General features: G+C 39.8%; 1 protein-coding gene across 2 annotated transcripts in view; it reads right to left on the bottom strand.

Annotated features, from left to right (window-relative positions):
* The window catches only part of LOC142101201 (discoidin domain-containing receptor 2-like), a 129,169-nt gene that overhangs the window by 17,293 nt on the left and 94,322 nt on the right, over positions 1-17,554 (bottom strand). Inside the window, exons 1-7 of one of the 2 annotated variants that reach the window (XM_075185476.1) lie at positions 15,428-15,448; positions 9,593-9,738; positions 8,471-8,573; positions 4,318-4,546; positions 2,415-2,562; positions 886-991; positions 152-338 (exon numbers count right to left, since the gene is read on the bottom strand). In XM_075185476.1, the coding sequence (XP_075041577.1) occupies positions 152-338; positions 886-991; positions 2,415-2,562; positions 4,318-4,546; positions 8,471-8,573; positions 9,593-9,656 (837 nt within the window). In that variant the 5' untranslated portion in view covers positions 9,657-9,738; positions 15,428-15,448. Of the gene's footprint in view, positions 1-151; positions 339-885; positions 992-2,414; positions 2,563-4,317; positions 4,547-8,470; positions 8,574-9,592; positions 9,739-15,427; positions 15,449-17,554 lie in introns of those variants that run through there. The other variant, XM_075185475.1, reaches the window with a different exon arrangement.

Raw genomic sequence — 17,554 nt, 5'->3', positions numbered from 1 at the left:
TACGAAAACTAGAAAGATATAGAGAAATAGATAGAGAGGCCGAGAGCGATAGAGGGTAATAGAGAAAGAGAGATAGAGGGTAAATAGAGAACGAGAGCGATAGAGGGAAAGAAAGATAGAGGGAAACAGAGAAAGAGAGAGATCCATTTACCTTCATGGATGTAAAGTTTCTGGGCCTGTCAAACTGGAACTCTATTTCCACGTATCCGCTGCGCGAACTTTCATTTTTCCAGCCAACATAATCGAAGCCGGGCCAACCGCGATACTGGTGGCTCTGAATGAAGTCATCCTGGCCGACTACCCCGTCCGTCAGCTGACCGAGGCCGTCAAACAGCCGCCTGCGTTACACAGAAGCACATTGAACCAGCGCGCTCTCGTCTATACATAGTACAATACAGGCGCAATGAATTACACACACTCTGGGGAGGACATTTATTAAAAGAAAAGCAGAAATAGAGCATTTTCTTCCCTCCATAAGCTTTATTGAATAGCTCCTAAAGATGTATTGCTTTTTCTGATTTACGGTCTCCCGTACTTGTACTACCCCAGATACATCCTGCCGCTTTCTGTGGTCTCAGAATGGAAATGTCTCCGAAAAAGTTTTTCCGTTAAATATGTTGCATGCTCGGCACTGAGCAGTTCCAGCCAAGCCGTGCCCCTTCTAGTTACAGAATTTGGAAAAATTTGCACCGGGGGCAAAGGACAAACATTATAATGTCTTGTATGTTATGTGTAGCAGTTTGTTGTATTACTGTATAATAAGGATTCCCAATATTTCAGGTTGTGCGTTCTATTCCACGTATGCCTTAACGGTACGGAGGTGATTTTGTGTAGGGGTGGCAGGCTTACTTTTTGACCTTATATTACAGTACAAAATAACTGTACCCCTTCTCGAGGTATCCGTCGTAGGTAGAATCATTCAGGTACGCGGTTTTGTGTCCAGGGGCCATAAAGATCTCTCCTTCTGGGATGCTGTAGGACTTCAGGCCATCTAAAAATACAGACAAGACATTAGGAGAACGGTCTGCATAAAATAAACAAGCAGATCGCATGTAAACAATTCAGTTAGGTGTCTCCGGAATGTCCGCAAGACACCTCGCGGCGGGGGTTTGATACAAATCTCCGCTCATTTTTCCTCGCACCTCTTAAATGAGTGGAGACGTCTACCGTAATTGGCGGAAATGTGCGCGCTCCACATCACCGGCAATTAGGAGCCCCTAACTATTGGCCTCCTAAGCTCTCCTAATGGTCGTGCCGGCCCTAAGAGCAGCACATATCCACTCTTTTCTCCATATTTGCTTCCGGGCGGCTAACTTCTTTACTTGCCGTTCCTCAGGGGAGGTGGCAGCAGGAGGAGTCGGGACAGAACAAAGGTAACGCGCGCATAGTAATGAAATTAATCATTGCTATGCAGCGCGTTGTGCCGCGTCCTTCCTCCCCGCCTTCGTTAGTGACGAATGGCAGCTCTGTCCAGTTTTTCAGCAGAGCCGCAGTTAAGAAACAGCTCGGCATTACAGGTTGCGCCAAAAACGGAGGCGGAGCTGCCGTCGTTGCAGACAGAAACCAATGCATTATCAATCACTGAAATATATACAGTATTCTAGAATATAATATATTGTACATTACTCAGACCTTGGCAAGGCCCAGAATACAGGGCGATGTTCTAAAATATACTCCGTATTTTACAGGGTATCCCTTTTGAATAAATTACTTTAATTTGCGTAGTGCGGCCCTACATGATGTCATTGTTATATATACAACATTAAAAAACTCTCATAGCAATATTAGTTAATAAGGAAAATATTTTTATTAAACTGAATTTCTTATCGTTTACAATGGTGAAAGTTTATGTTGTATGTTAGGAGATATTTTCATGTAGAACCGACTGCAATTAAAGTTGTTTTTTTTTTAAAGCGTGCTAACCTAAAACCAGATAATTGTGTTTAATTATTCTTAGCACAAACGAGTACATACACTGCACACAGAGTTGTTTTTTTCATTACTTCCTATGCGTAAGGGAATAAGCACAAGAGTTTATCTTTTGCCTTTTAATTTTCCTCCCGAAGAGGAAGGAGAGTGGAAAACAGGAAGAGAGACAATCAAGTAGTGAAACAAGATTTGGATGTTCCTGGGTGAAATTTTAGGGGGAAAGTAATATCATAAACTGATTTCTTTATAGTTGAAAAATAAAATGGTTTAGTTTAATCATCTGGACGGTGATCTGCTGCCATTGTTGCGCATCCGGTGCTGCCACTGAAATGAGAATATAGCAATTTTACGTATGATTTCTATGCTGCTAATGGACACTGAGGAGATGACTGCTGGTGACTGGGTCATAGTTTTGTGCTGTTTTATTATAAACGCTGAATATCACGGACAGTTGTATAAAATGACCAGATGAGGGATGTGCTTACCGTACCACACGCAGCCGTATAGCTCCACCCTCATACAGACCGTCATGGGCACGTTAGTGACCGGGATCACTCGGATGTGGCTAGCAATGATTGGTGGTCTCAGATCAGTCAGGACCACCTCATATTCATCCACGTTTCCTTTAATAACCTGTAGGCATAAAATATAGGAAAAGGTCATTGTATCTATTTATCTATCTATCTATCTATCTACCTACCTACCTATCTATCTCATATCTATCTATCTACCTATCTATCTATCTATGTATCTATGTATCTATCTATCTATCTATCTATCTCATATCTATCTACCTATCTATCTACCTACCTATCTATCTCATATCTATCTATCTCATATCTATCTATCTATGTATCTATCTATCTATCTCATATCTATCTACCTATCTATCTATCTACCTACCTATCTATCTACCTATCTATCTCATATCTATCTATCTATCTACCTATCTATCTATCTACCTATCTATCTCATATCTATCTATCTATCTATCTACCTATCTATCTATCTACCTACCTATCTATCTCATATCTATCTACCTATCTATCTACCTATCTCATATCTATCTATCTCATATCTATCTATATATCTATCTCATATCTATCTATCTATCTCATATCTATCTATCTCATATCTATCTATCTATCTATCTATCTCATATCTATCTATCTATCTATCTCATATCTATCTATCTCATATCTATCTATCTATCTCATATCTATCTATCTATCTCATATCTATCTATCTACCTACCTATCTATCTCATATCTATCTATCTCATATCTATCTATCTACCTACCTATATATCTATCTATCTACCTACCTACCTATCTAATATCTATCTATCTATCTATCTACCTACCTATCTCATATCTATCTATCTATCTATCTATCTATCTACCTACCTATCTCATATCTATCTATCTCATATCTATCTATCTATCTCATATCTATCTATCTCATATCTATCTATCTCATATCTATCTATCTATCTATCTATCTATCTATCTATCTCATATCTATCTATCTCATATCTATCTATCTATCTCATATATATCTATCTAATATCTATCTATCTTTCTATCTATCTCATATCTATCTATCTATCTCATATCTATCTATCTCATATCTATCTATCTATCTATCTCATATCTATCTATCTATCTCATATCTATCTATCTATCTAATTTTCATAGTATTGTTTGTTTTTTACCAATTTAGTAACAGCTATAAGTATATTTCACACCGCACTGTAATCTCCCTCCATCAGCAAATTAATTAGTGAAAAGAAAAATAAACATTTAGATGAGGAAATTCAGATGACTGGTTCTGAACAACCAAGGTCATTGTTCCCTTTGGCTGTATGGGTATTATCAGAAGCTATGTCAAGGATAGGCGGCCAGTCACTCATCACTTTACCCGGCTGACGAGTCAGGGCCTTTCTGCGGTTATAAAAATCGCATTGGGATGTCGTAGTTTGAAAGATATAATTTTTAAAGTGTGATCTTTGTGTTTTGTTTCTTTTTTTTTAACCTACGCGATGGACTACGTGGCCATGTTGTGTGTTAGGGAAGAATGAGGCGTCCTTTTATGGGAAGAAGACACTGTGTCTACTTTGTCTAATCTAGAAAGTACACGACCGTCACAGGTCTTACTCAGCTGGGTGGGCGAGTTCAACTTATGTGTCCGAGAAATGCCCTTCATCTTATATCTATCTATGTAGCTTGGTGGTGTGGTTGGAGTATGACTATAAACACTCAAGGCCAAATTCCATCGGTTAACATGAAACGTTGTGACCAAATGCAGAATGAGGTGATCATTTTGCTTATCTATAGTATGAACTCATGAATCATCCATAAAATAGAATAATTCAACAAGAACTCTCACCGGGTCTCCCTTGTGGTCTTTCCATGAAAGCCACCGGTCTCCATTCCTGCTATAGTCCACTCGGTAAGACCTGGCAAACTCTTTCCCCGTGGCACGAGCATGACGTCCTTGAGTTCCAATCAGGGTGATGAAGAACAGTTTGTGTAGGTGTATCTGTAAGTACTGCACATCCTCTGGTTCAAGTGGACCTGCTGGACACCAAGCCCCATCACCTTCTTCTCTTTGTAGTCTATAGGAAAGTCAAAAAAAAACCAATACACTTAGCTTTCCTACACAGTTGTTCTGGAATCAACCAGAGATTCATGTTCAATGTAACTCATCTATTACTGGAATACTATCTTGGGCAGTGGTTGGGAATGAGGAGTTCACGGAGAAGGAGCAAGAGTGGGTAGCGTAGACAAGAGTGTAGCATGGGACCATGAGGGACATCGGAAGATCTGGTGAATAGCCCATCCATGACAAGTACAATTTTGGTTTTGTTTTGGGTGGTGTTATCCTTTAACATTAAAAGTGACCATTTATGTTTAAATTGTTGGATTATCCCACTTTTGGTCCAGGGAAGGTCAACAAAAGCCCTACTGAAGACAATTCAAATTAAAGTAAATGGGTGAAACATTTCCTTTCAGGCAACAAAAAGAGCCCCATCATCTATACATTAAGAGATCATTACACTCCGTCTAGTTCTGAGAAAAGTGAAGTGTTCAGGATATCAGGCACAATTGTATGACTTGGCAAAATATCTCTATAGGTCCTAAGGTGGCCACACACAGCCCAATCCTGACATTCGACCAGAAGTTTTATCACGCAATGCAAGATTATTTTGATTATTTTACGGTGAGACATTTAAATTCAATCAACCCTATGTTAGAAGGAGGCAATCCTATGTGAAACTTCCTGAGTAGGTTCCTGAGGTTAGGAAGCCGGCAATGTGTAGTCACGGCAGAAGATGCTCTCAGTATTCTTACACAAAGTCGCAGTCCTCTATGTCATAGACTGTCGATGGCGGGTTGCAGATGCTGAATGGAATTCAGCCGCCCAAGGATTTAGATTTAGAGATTTTTAGAAAAATGTTCTGCTGCATTAATTACAAGAGAGGCAGATAGAAAGACCAAGGGAATGTCAGATGGAAAATACCCATCACCCCAATCAAACTTTGAAACACCTCACCCATTTTCCAAAGTTCTCAGCCAAAAGAGGAGTCTACTGAAGGTCCTCTAACACAGGCAGAGAACAATGATCCCAGACTCTGTTTCTACTGTGTGTGAAGGACATATCATTGGAAAGATAAGTTAATAGCAGTTAGTGGTTAATGGATGGTCCCTCACTCTTCATCCCTTGCCTTAACCAGAGTTTTCACCCTGTCCCAGAGACCATATGTCCTATCCCAGAGACCATAGACCCTAGGTCCTATCCCAGAGACCATAGGTTCTATCCCAGAGACAATAGACCATAGGTCCTATCCCAGAGACCATAGGTTTCATCAGAGAGACCATAGATGATAGGTCCTGTCCCAGAGACCATAGGTCCTATCCCAGAAACCATAGACGATAGGTCCTATCCCAGAAACCATAGATGATAGGTCCTATCCCAGAGACCATAGGTTCTATCCCAGAGACCATAGGTCCTATCCCAGAGACCATAGGTTCTATCCTAGAGACCATAGACCATAGGTCCTATCCCAGACGATAGGTCCTATCCCAGACGATAGGTCCTATCCCAGAGACCATAGACGATAGGTCCTGTCCCAGAGACCATAGGTCCTATCCCAGAGACCATAGATTCTTTACAGCTCTGGCTTCAAATAGGTTTCCAAATCCATAACACAGGCAGAAAACAATGATCCCAGACTCTGTTTCTACTGTGTGTGAAGGACATATCATTGGAAATATAAGTTAATAGCAGTTAGTGGTTAATGGATGGTCCCTCACTCTTCATCCCTTGCCTTAACCAGAGTTTCCACCCTGTCCCAGAGACCATATGTCCTATCCCAGAGACCATATGTCCTATCCCAGAGACCATAGACTCTAGGTCCTATCCCAGAGACCATAGACCCTAGGTCCTATCCCAGAGACCATAGGTTCTATCCCAGAGACAATAGACCATAGGTTCTATCCCAGAGACAATAGACCATAGGTCCTATCCCAGAGACCATAGGTTTTATCACAGAAACCATAGACGATAGGTCCTATCCCAGAAACCATAGATGATAGGTCCTATCCCAGAGACCATAGGTTCTATCCTAGAGACCATAGACGATAGGTCCTATCCCAGAGACCATAGACGATAGGTCCTGCCCCAGAGACCATAGGTCCTATCCCAGAGACCATAGACCATAGATTCTTTACAGCTCTGTCTTCAAATAGGTTTCCAAATCCATAACTCAGTCTTCAAGGAGTATACCCTGCTAGATTACTGAGCTTTATAGACTACGATTTAACGACCTTGAAATGGATTCATGATTTCCACCTCATCCAAGGTGATCATAGGTTTGAATTTTAACAATTAAATCTACAATACTGATCAACTATCAACGTGTGTACCCAAAAAATAGAAGATATATAATATATATATATTTATATATATATATATATATATATATATATATATATATATATATATATATATAGGTCTGCAGTGCAACATGTGGGGGATATATCATGCTGTAAGAATAAACATTCTATCTACAACTGAGTACTAGAGAAAAACATTTCGGGAAAGCAAGAAAAGCCCTTCATCAAGCAAAAACAGGTGTGTTCTCAGGATTTAGGACTTCCTGTTTAAGAAGCCCTCCCTGTCGGTGATTACTTTTGCTGTGATCGTTATATATATATATATATATATATATATTCTATATTTTGGGGCAGGAAAAATATTGTTACAAAGTTTAATTTTCACTCTTATTAGGTGAGCGAAGATGCTTATAATTGGCAGTCACGTATCACACACGCTAGAGATTCTCTTAATCCCTAATTCACAGCTGTGATCTGAGAAGATTGACAGACGCTCAGAAAAGTGATCTGTCAGTTGTGGCATCAATGCTGGGTCACCCGCCTGAGGCCTGCGCTCTGCTTTTTTTACTGGAGTTTGTATGAGAGGGTAGGGGGTCTAGGGGCGACCTAGGGACGTGGCACGCCACCAATGTGACACAGCCAAGCCCATTCAATTTCTGAATAACAACATTAAAATGCTGGGAGCTATCCATTGACTGCAAGGCTCTGAGAGGAGACCAACAACGGAACTGTACTGGATGGTAAGTGCTATCATAAAAACAAGATAGACAAGTACAATGGGAAACAGGTTGAAATTAATGTGCAGTAAACACTGCGATATAAATATAAGACTGTACACGGAAAAACCACTAAATGTAACTTATTCATGTCTGTAGCAGATGTGCAGGAAAATGCTTAACGTTCACAGTTACAGTCCAGTTGCATCATTCATCTGAGCAGACATTTCATTCTTCCAAACATTCGGTTGTTCATTACATCATTTTTTGGCACAGGATAGGCAGCTAAATCTGCACTGTTATAGTTAAAGTAGAATTTAAGAAACGTATTATACACGTTGCTTATATAAATAGCTTTGTAAAAGTTCCCATACCTTGAGAGAACTTAATATATTTAATTTTGTATGTAGATTAGCTATACAAATAAGCAATATATTCTCATATGTTATCAGCCATTGTAGACTAAGAGGTTTTAATGTTCTCATTGTCTGCAGGTTGGTCTAGTCCTGTGAATGTTCTAATAATCTGATTGGCTGCAGGTTGGTGTAGTCCTGTGATTTTTCTAATGCTCTGATTGGCTGTAGGTTGGTCTACTCCTGTGATTCTTGTAATGCTCTGATTGGCTGCAGGTTGGTCTAGTCCGGTGATTCTTCTAATGCTCTGATTGGCTGCAGGTTGGTTTAGCTACGTAAATGTTCTAATATTCTGATTGGCTGCAGGTTGGTTTAGCTACGTAAATGTTCTAATATTCTGATTGGCTACTGGTTGATGAAGCCCTGTGAACTTGCTGAATATCCTGTTGGTGAAATCACTGAGAGAAAAAAACTAATATAAAAGGCACTCTCACCACAATCATTTTCTGTTATGGAAAAAATGCGAGATGTCAACAACTAGAAAAGGATTTATATATTCATGTTTATATCATACCTTGCGTACTGGGGCCCCGTTGACTCGTACCACTGGCTAGAAGCTGTGATGTCCTCATCACGTATCGTCTTGTCATGCATCCCCAGGGCATAGCGGCATAATGCTGCAGACAGAAGAGAACAGTCATCCCACCAGCTTTATATCTCTATTGCCAACTTATTTTTTTGCAGTGTCGTTATACAACTATTTAACAAATGTCACCTAAAGCATTGTAATGACCATCTAGAATCAATGCCGAGCGGAGAACGAGTCGCGGGCTTCATGGTTCATTTAAAATGCTCTTATTGCATAACTGTGAACATGATCTCTTAGAAGATTAGGACACTTGAGGTCATGTCCCGATCCGCCAAAACCAAGCCCCAATTTGCCAAACTGAGCCTATTTCACAGGGATGTATCAAACTTTCTATACTATCATTTACTAACTACAGTATACATATATGTACTGTATATATACAGTCTATATGTCCGCAAGTATTCATCAATAAGAGGGAATGAAGGGTGAATATATCAGTGTATTTACCTTCTACGTACTTTTGAGTTGGAAGCAAATCTAAGTACTGGGAAAAAATCATTTTAAGCCAAGGAGGGAACGGAGGGGGGTGCAAAATGTGATTTAGAGTTTGCAAGATGGGGGCTTAGCCCAACTCTAAAATGCAGTATAAACATAGTGTATGTGTAGCATGCAAGAGCTGTGATATATGACTTGCGTGCAAATATATACATATATATTCAGCAATGCTCTGCATCATACTTGCCTACCTTCCGCGATCCTGCCTCTTGCTGCGCAATGACGCTATCGGAGGGAAGGTGTATAAAGTAGGCAAGTGTGTTCTGCACCCAAGATCTGCCCAAGGCTGGAACAGAAGTCAGTTGTCTTGGGAGACCTGAGATTTCAGTTTCAACATTACACATCACTTTCCTCTGGCTATAGGGAGACAAAGACATCCTGTGACTCTCCATGTGTTGTGGAACTCTGTCCCAGAGGGCACGCTGGGACTTGTAGTTCAGTTACAACCAGAGAGTCACAGGACGTCTTTCTCTGAGGACAAGCCATGAAAAATGTTTCCAACCAGTAACAGACTGCTCTACAACTATTTACACCCTTTGGGAAAGTTCTCACCGGGAATAACCTCTGAGCTGGAGCCTCCGGTCAAAAGGGACAGCAGTAGGAAGCGGAGATACATTCTGCGGATCCCAGAACTAGACAGACTCCTCCGGCTTTCCAGTTCTTTTCTTCTCAGCCACGTGCTTCACTCAGCTACATTTCTGTAACAAGAAGAAGGAATATTATAATCACACAGATCTATCATTCGCATATAATCAGTATACTGTGGTAATCACAGACTACAGGCAGGGCAGAACATTTGCTGCAGAGTCATATTGAACGGCTGCTGATCAGATGTTTCATTATGGCAATTCGGCAGTTCATTTTATAAACTTTTAAAATAAATATCTATATTTAAACATTTTTTCCCACATTAGTGGAACTGAAGCTCAAAATTTGGCTCAGTCTCTCTGGCCCAGCAGTAAGTTAAATATCACAGCTGTCCCTGAATATTTTTTTTAAAATTGCAGCAATAACTGTTTTATTTTATCGCTGCTTAAATGATCAGCCATGATCAGGTCTTGATTGACATTTTATTGGGAGCTCAATAAAATATTATAACTGAGCAAACCTTTCATGTTTTAAAGATTTAACATATGTAATAATAATAATAATAATAATAATAGTATTATATATTTCTGTGCAGATGATTTTAGCTTGTAATTTGGTCTGAAACCACAAGGTGGCAGTAAACACCTACATAAGATATATCCTGAAGGCATTGTCAATCTGGATAATTAAGTTAATATAGAGAATGAAATGTATCTATTAAGAAAAGCAGGAGACATCTATATTTTCTATGTCATTCAATTTAGTGCTGTGTCTCGGTCACATGGGCATTATTGAACTCTGAGTGAGCGAATCTCGTCAGATCCGGTCAGCAATTTGCCGTTTTCCTTAAAGCCCATGTGACCTTGCCCTTACTGGAAGCTGGCAGCAGCCATGAACATTATGGGCATGATTTAGAACCTGACGCATTTTGCACCCCTAACGTACATTAAAAAATTTGATCACAAAAAGGATGTGTGCGAGCTGGGTCGCGCCAAGATACGTCTAACTCAAAATAGCTGAAATATTTCTACATCAGACATAGAAAACGTGTGTACTTATGCCAAACTACAGCGTTAGATACACGACTAGATACTGGTCAGGAATCACTCATGACCCCAGTGCTGTGAGGCAGAAGTGCTAACCACTGAGCCACCGTGCTGCCCTAGGACTGCTAGCAGCTGGAGGGGTTTAATACGCCAACAGCCAATCAGAAGCGACTAAAGTAGAACATGGACCTTTACACCAGGACTCCGGTGCCTGCAATAGATACGTCTCCTAAGAACCAAATCTGGCTATACGTCCAAGTCAACATACACAAGGTTTGAAAACATAGATGGGATATAAAAATAAATAAATAATAATAATTGTAAAAAGAAATAAAAATAAATCTAAAAATCTCTAAAACAAACAAACAAAACAAACCCTAAAACGGACCCTTAAAAAATGCATTTCGTAATTGATTTTCTTTTGTCTTGCAGTGGTAAATGGGGATACTATCGCTGACGCGGGGTCACTGTCAGCGACAGTACTTCTATATATGGAGAGAAGAAATAGCACCATTGGAAACGACCATAAGACTTTTCACCCTTTAATATTTAGAGTCTTATACTGTAGTTTCATTCATCCGTAGTTAATTAATATTTAAACAAAGAATTTTTACAGTCGGAGTCCCAGCAAATTATTATTTTTTTTTTTAAAGATTTTTTTATTTATTGTGTTATTGTTGCATAATAATACATAGGGGCACTTAGCTGATGAAACAAGTATATGTTTTACACTTGACAGCATTAAATGACGACTGTCACTGTTTTGTGCATTCACAGTAAACGGAGCATACACAGGGTCCTATTTTTAAAGCAGAGACTGGAACAGACGTGTGCCAGGATCTTGAATGAATGCTCTAAATCAGTGTTAGACCACCCGATACACATCAGGGGCCCCACGTTGTGGCCCTCTAATCATCATAAGGGCCGCTCATTACCCTGAATCTCAGTAATAGGTTAAAACAAGACATTTAGTCAAAGAAAGAGACATCTATCTGTAATAACATATCAGCAGTCATTTATACCAGAGCAACAAGGTATAATAAACAAACTAGCAACAAAGCAGCATTATTCCCAATATAACAGATATACTGACTACATGTAACTCACAAGCTCACTGACCAACCCTGTCCTGGGCATTTAAATACCTTACCCCAAAGGCTGAAGGTTCCATCTCAGACCAGAAGCTTGGACGCTATCTAAGAAATAATCATTAATCTCTTCCAATCTTTGTTACGTAGAAATTATGTAAAATTCTCCGCCTCTTGTTTTTCTCCAGATCTGGTTGTTTTGAGGGTTAAAATTCCTGGAAAGATCTCGTGAGTGGCCATAATCCAAAACATATGTAAGTGTCTGTGTACACAGGCCGATCCTGCTCATCTCTCCGTACCTCGGCTGTCCTGTTACTCGTTATGTGACAGGGGCTAGGTCTGGGGGGGGGGGGGGGGCCTTTGGCACAGGTACAGCAAGTTTTGTTTATTAAGTGCGTAATAATATCTATTAGGGCTGATGTGGATTGATTCACGTCTGTTCCATTTTTCTGGAAAGATATTGCGCTTTAGCCCTAGGCATCTCAGGATGGCGACAGCAGGGCGAAATGATTGAAAATATACCTTTATTTATTTATTTATATAAAACATTTTTACTCTGCACAATTATTTTTTGTTTATTTTTAGAACATTTTTATTATTTTTTTTACATTTCATTTTGTTTTATTACAATTTTTTGGGGAGGGGGGGAATCTTAGTTACTCTCTCTTAATAAAACAATACCTGAAAGAAGAGAAATGGAATATACAGATGGTCCTTAACTTCATCTTATAGTTCAGTCCCCTGAGATAATATTAGTCTGATTATTTATGACTGTGGACGGATCAGTACAGGAAAACGTCTGGTTTCCCTGCGGGGTCAGTGGAATACAGTATATATTTGACCTTACAGGGAGACCCCAGGGTCTCCCTCTGATCTTCCTCCTTACAGGGTCTCCCTCTGATCTTCCTCCTTACAGGGTCTCCCTCTGATCTTCCTCCTTACAGGGTCTCCCTCTGATCTTCCTCCTTACAGGGTCTCCCTCTGATCTTCCTCCTTACAGGGTCTCCCTCTGATCTTCCTCCTTACAGGGTCTCCCTCTGATCTTCCTCCTTACAGGGTCTCCCTCTGATCTTCCTCCTCCGTTGACCATATCGGCAGTTCCTGGTTGATGTTTGGTGATAAGAGTTGAGCAATGCCTGGAATCCAGACTCTCTTTCATCAGCCAACAAGTTAGGTTAGGAACACACTGAAGAATTTTCCGTAACACGATTGTACCTACGACTGAAGGTCCGATCAGTCTGACGACTCATCCATACACACAGATACGATTTACCTCCAGATCTGTGCTCTTCATCTGGTCCTTCATCTGGTCCTCTAGTCTTCAGAGAATGTCAGTACAATATTCATTCATTCATTACTGTCACATTGTCACACTGATTAAACCGCCTTGTTATAACTATCCACATGTCCTAACGAAGCTCGTTAGCTTCTGAAACGAAACATTCTGTCTCAGAACAAACAAATGAATTATCCCTTCTACAGCACTCTCTACATTTATTCACCGGGACATTCATCGCTAGCATCGGCTGAAAAGAGCCCGACTCTGTAACCTCTATGGAGACCGTGAGTATGAGTGTATACACACTACATAATCGGTCGGTGATTGGTCAGAAAATACTAAACAGTACGACCAAGCAAATGAGCGGACAATTGACACCTTGGGACAACTTTCGACCTTCGTGTCACTATACACACTAACCTGACTACCAACCGAATGGTCGTATGTCGGCAGATTTGCCCGATTATTGGGCGAAAACGCTCCAGTGTGTACCTAGTCTTACAGAAATGCGACCTGTAGACTCTGGTCTGACATCTTGTTGTGTCCTTGATGCCCCTTAGATAGCGTGTTCAACAAATTAACACAGCGTGACTGGTTAATTATTATTATTATTATCTTTTATTTATAATGCGCCACAAAGAGTCCACAGCGCCGTACGTGACATATGCAGAAAGCAGCGATCTATAACACATAACATGATACATGAAGAACAAAATACGAAGACCAGACATACTGAATGAATAAATATACAGAAACACGGTAATGTAGATCAAATTATATGAATGACAGCGAGAGTGATGGTAGTAATCAGCGGGAAGTAGGACTGAGCTCAGGAAATCAGGGCTAGGGAAGCAGGACAAGAGGTACTGGGGCTGATGGAATATTAGAAGGAGAACACAAGGAAAGAGTGCCCTGATCCTGAGAGCTTACATCCTAAAGGGGAGGGGGAGACACAAATAGGGTGGTACCGACTGGGGAGTGGGGTATGATCCCTTACCACAAATGATGAAAGTTCATTACATGAATTCATCGCTCTTTTGGTAAAAAAAAGTTCTACCTTAAATTACACTTTAGTCTTTTCCCCTCCAAACATGTCTCCTTATTCTAGAAGTTCTCTTATTGTAAAGAATTAGGCCATCCTGAACTATTAATATCTTTACGTTTCTATCACTCCCTTCTGTCCTCTAAGCAGTATAATATTTGGCATGTAGTCTCTAATGATAATTTTTGTTATATAGCACATGCACTATTGTAGAAGCCCATCACTGAATAGTTTGTCGTTTTTTTGTCTTTTTGATGATATGGTCTCCAGAATCGTACACAGTATTCCAGGTGCGGGAACTGCGTTTTGTCACATCCCTCCATGCTCCCTTACCCACTTAAAAGGATCTATAAGTCATACTTCCAGGACAATGGCGGGAGATTGGGAAGGAGATGTCTGCAGGAAGCAGTGTATTTGGCAGGAGACGGCCAATGTTCTGATTAGACATGTTGTGTATATTTGTAGTCGCAGCTATGACACGTGTTGTACTACTGTTCATTTACAAGAAATGGCTTCTGTAATCTATATCCATAGTTTGCACCCCCTCCAAAAACTGACCATGCCCCCCCTCTGGTCTTATGCTAACGGTTCACTAGGGTCACATAAGCTTATAATTTTTTTAAAAAAAACAGGTCACCATAATATATGAACCCCATTATAATATGAATGCTGGGCGTGATTATAATGTAAATCATTTTATATCTACTGAAGAGTATTGTAATTAAAATGCACTTACACAGCCAAGGGAAACGAGATAGCAAGAATAGGATTCAATATGTAAAATAATTGGAATTATAATGTACACTTGATCAATATTGATCAATATTGAAAAATAGGGACATTTTGATGGGACAAGAATTTTTTTTAAAATTTGAGACTGTCCCTGGAAATTAGGGATGGCTGGCAAACAGCCACACCCACATCAAACAGCCACACCCATATCAAACAGCCACACCCATATCAAACAGCCACACCCGTATCACAGCTACTACCCAACACGTTTGTCACATCCACCAGCCACACCAGTATCATCACAATTGACTGACATAAGGAGGGTCATTGTTACATCATAGTAACAACTTGTCTATATAAGAAACATTTCTGGCCACCGAACATCATTTGGGACTGCGCGGAGGTGGTGCGCAGGGGTGGCACCGTGCAGATGTGGTGTATGGGGTGAGACCATGCGGAGGTGGTGCACAGGGGTGGGCTCGTGCAGATGTGGTGCTCAGGGGTGAGACCGTGCGGAGGTGGTGCGCAGGTGGAACCGTGCGGAGGTGGGCGATTGTCTAATTTAACAATAAAGTTCCGCTACTGGCTGACAGAGTACTCTCCCTGACTCACCAGCCGGTGCACGACCCCTCTGCGAGTTGCCAGCTCACACCTGTGTAGTGAAATAGGAGAATATATATATATATATATGAGACTTGTTCATATATTGAGGCCTTGGAGGCATACACAGTACAGGTATCAGAGAGTAGCAATAATATCAATTAATAGATGACTTTTCTTACAATCTTGTAGTGGATCTGTTCCTTTAATCAGTTATTGTATCCAATCTTCCATAGCACGGACATAAGATGCCATCACAGAAGTCGGACACATGCACTGGATGTACTCTCTCTGTTTGTCTCTATTTCTCACTATTTATGTCACATGCAAGTAATTAGTGAAGCTTCGTACATGACGCAGATTGCTAGAATAACAAAACAATATAAAAACACTATGCCATCGTTCATTTGGACAATGTTTTTGGCAAACAGGAGAGGAAAATGAATTATGCAGAACTTGATCCACGCCATAAATCTGGGTGTGGATTGGCCATTTACAATGTAAACATGCAGCAGCGTTTATTGCAAAGACAATCAAAACAATGGCTACAATGTAGGGGGGATGATGAATTTTCCAGTCAACCCAAAAGCTGTAAGGACAGTAAATCTCCCTGCGCCACATAAGACGCCTGGTTGTTTTGTGTTTGCTTGTTACCTCTGCAGATATAACAGGAGTGACCACGTCCAGAGAGGACCGGTCGTTTCTGGAAGAACGAGTCGTGTGGCGTAATATGGGCAGTAATAATACCCAGCAAGGTGTAATATGGGCAGTAATAATACCCAGCAAGGTGTAATATGACCAGTAATAATGGCTGTAGAGAGTCAATTTAAATATGCAAATTTGTAGAATACTTGTTTATGCTCAATAACTTTTTATCAGAATATCTGTCACACATGGAAGAACATGTATGTATAACATGGTGTATAAGGTGTATTAGGTGTATAAGGTGTATAAGTGTATAAGGTGTATAGATGTATAAGGTGTATAAGGTGTATAGATGTATAAGGTGTATAAGGTGTATAAGGTGTATTGATGTATAAGGTGTATAAGGTGTATAGATGTATAAGGTGTATAGATGTATAGGTGTATTAGGTGTATAAGGTGTATAAGTGTATAAGGTGTATAAGTGTATAAGGTGTATAAGGTGTATAAGGTGTATAGGTGTATAAGGTGTATAAGGTGTATAAGGTGTATAGATGTATGAGGTGTATAAGGTGTATAGATGTATAAGGTGTATAAGGTGTATAAGGTGTATAGGTGTATAAGGTGTATATGGTGTATAAGGTTTATATGGTGTATAGATGTATAAGGTGTATATGGTGTATAAGGTGTATATGGTGTATAGATGTATAAGGTGTATAAGGTGTATAGGTGTATAAAGTGTATAAGGTGTATAGATGTATAGGTGTATAAGGTGTATAGATGTATAAGGTGTATAAGGTGTATAGATGTATAAGGTGTATAGATGTATAAGGTGTAGAAGGTGTATAGATGTATAAGGTGTAGAAGGTGTATAGCTGTATAAGGTGTATAGGTGTATAAGGTGTATAAGATGTATAGGTGTATAAGATGTATAGGTGTATAAGGTGTATAGGCATATAAGGTGTATAGGCATATAAGGTGTATAGATGTATAGGTGTATAAGGTGTATAGGTGTATAAGGTGTATAAGGTATATAAGGTATATAAGGTATATAAGGTGTATAGGTGTATAAGGTGTATAGATGTATAAGGTATATAAGGTATATAAGGTGTATAAGGTGTATAGGTGTATAATGTGTATGAGGTGTATGAGGTGTATGAGGTGTATGAGGTGTATACGGTGTATAAGGTGTATAAGGTGTATAAGGTGTATAATGTGTATAGATGTATAAGGTGTATAGGTGTATAAGGTGTATAAGGTGTATAAGGTGTATAGGTGTATAAGGTGTATAAGGTGTATAAGGTGTATAGATGTATAAGGTGTATAAGGTGTATAGATGTATAAGGTGTATAAGGTGTATAGGTGTATAAGGTGTATATGGTGTATAAGGTGTATATGGTGTATAAGGTGTATAGATGTATAAGGTGTATAAGGTGTATAGGTGTATAAAGTGTATAAGGTGTATAGATGTATAGGTGTATAAGGTGTATAGATGTA

This window comes from Mixophyes fleayi, chromosome 9 (genome assembly GCF_038048845.1).
Source record: "Mixophyes fleayi isolate aMixFle1 chromosome 9, aMixFle1.hap1, whole genome shotgun sequence".
In the NCBI taxonomy this organism is placed as follows: Eukaryota; Metazoa; Chordata; class Amphibia; order Anura; family Limnodynastidae; genus Mixophyes; species Mixophyes fleayi.
This window is presented reverse-complemented; position numbering and strand designations above follow the sequence as displayed.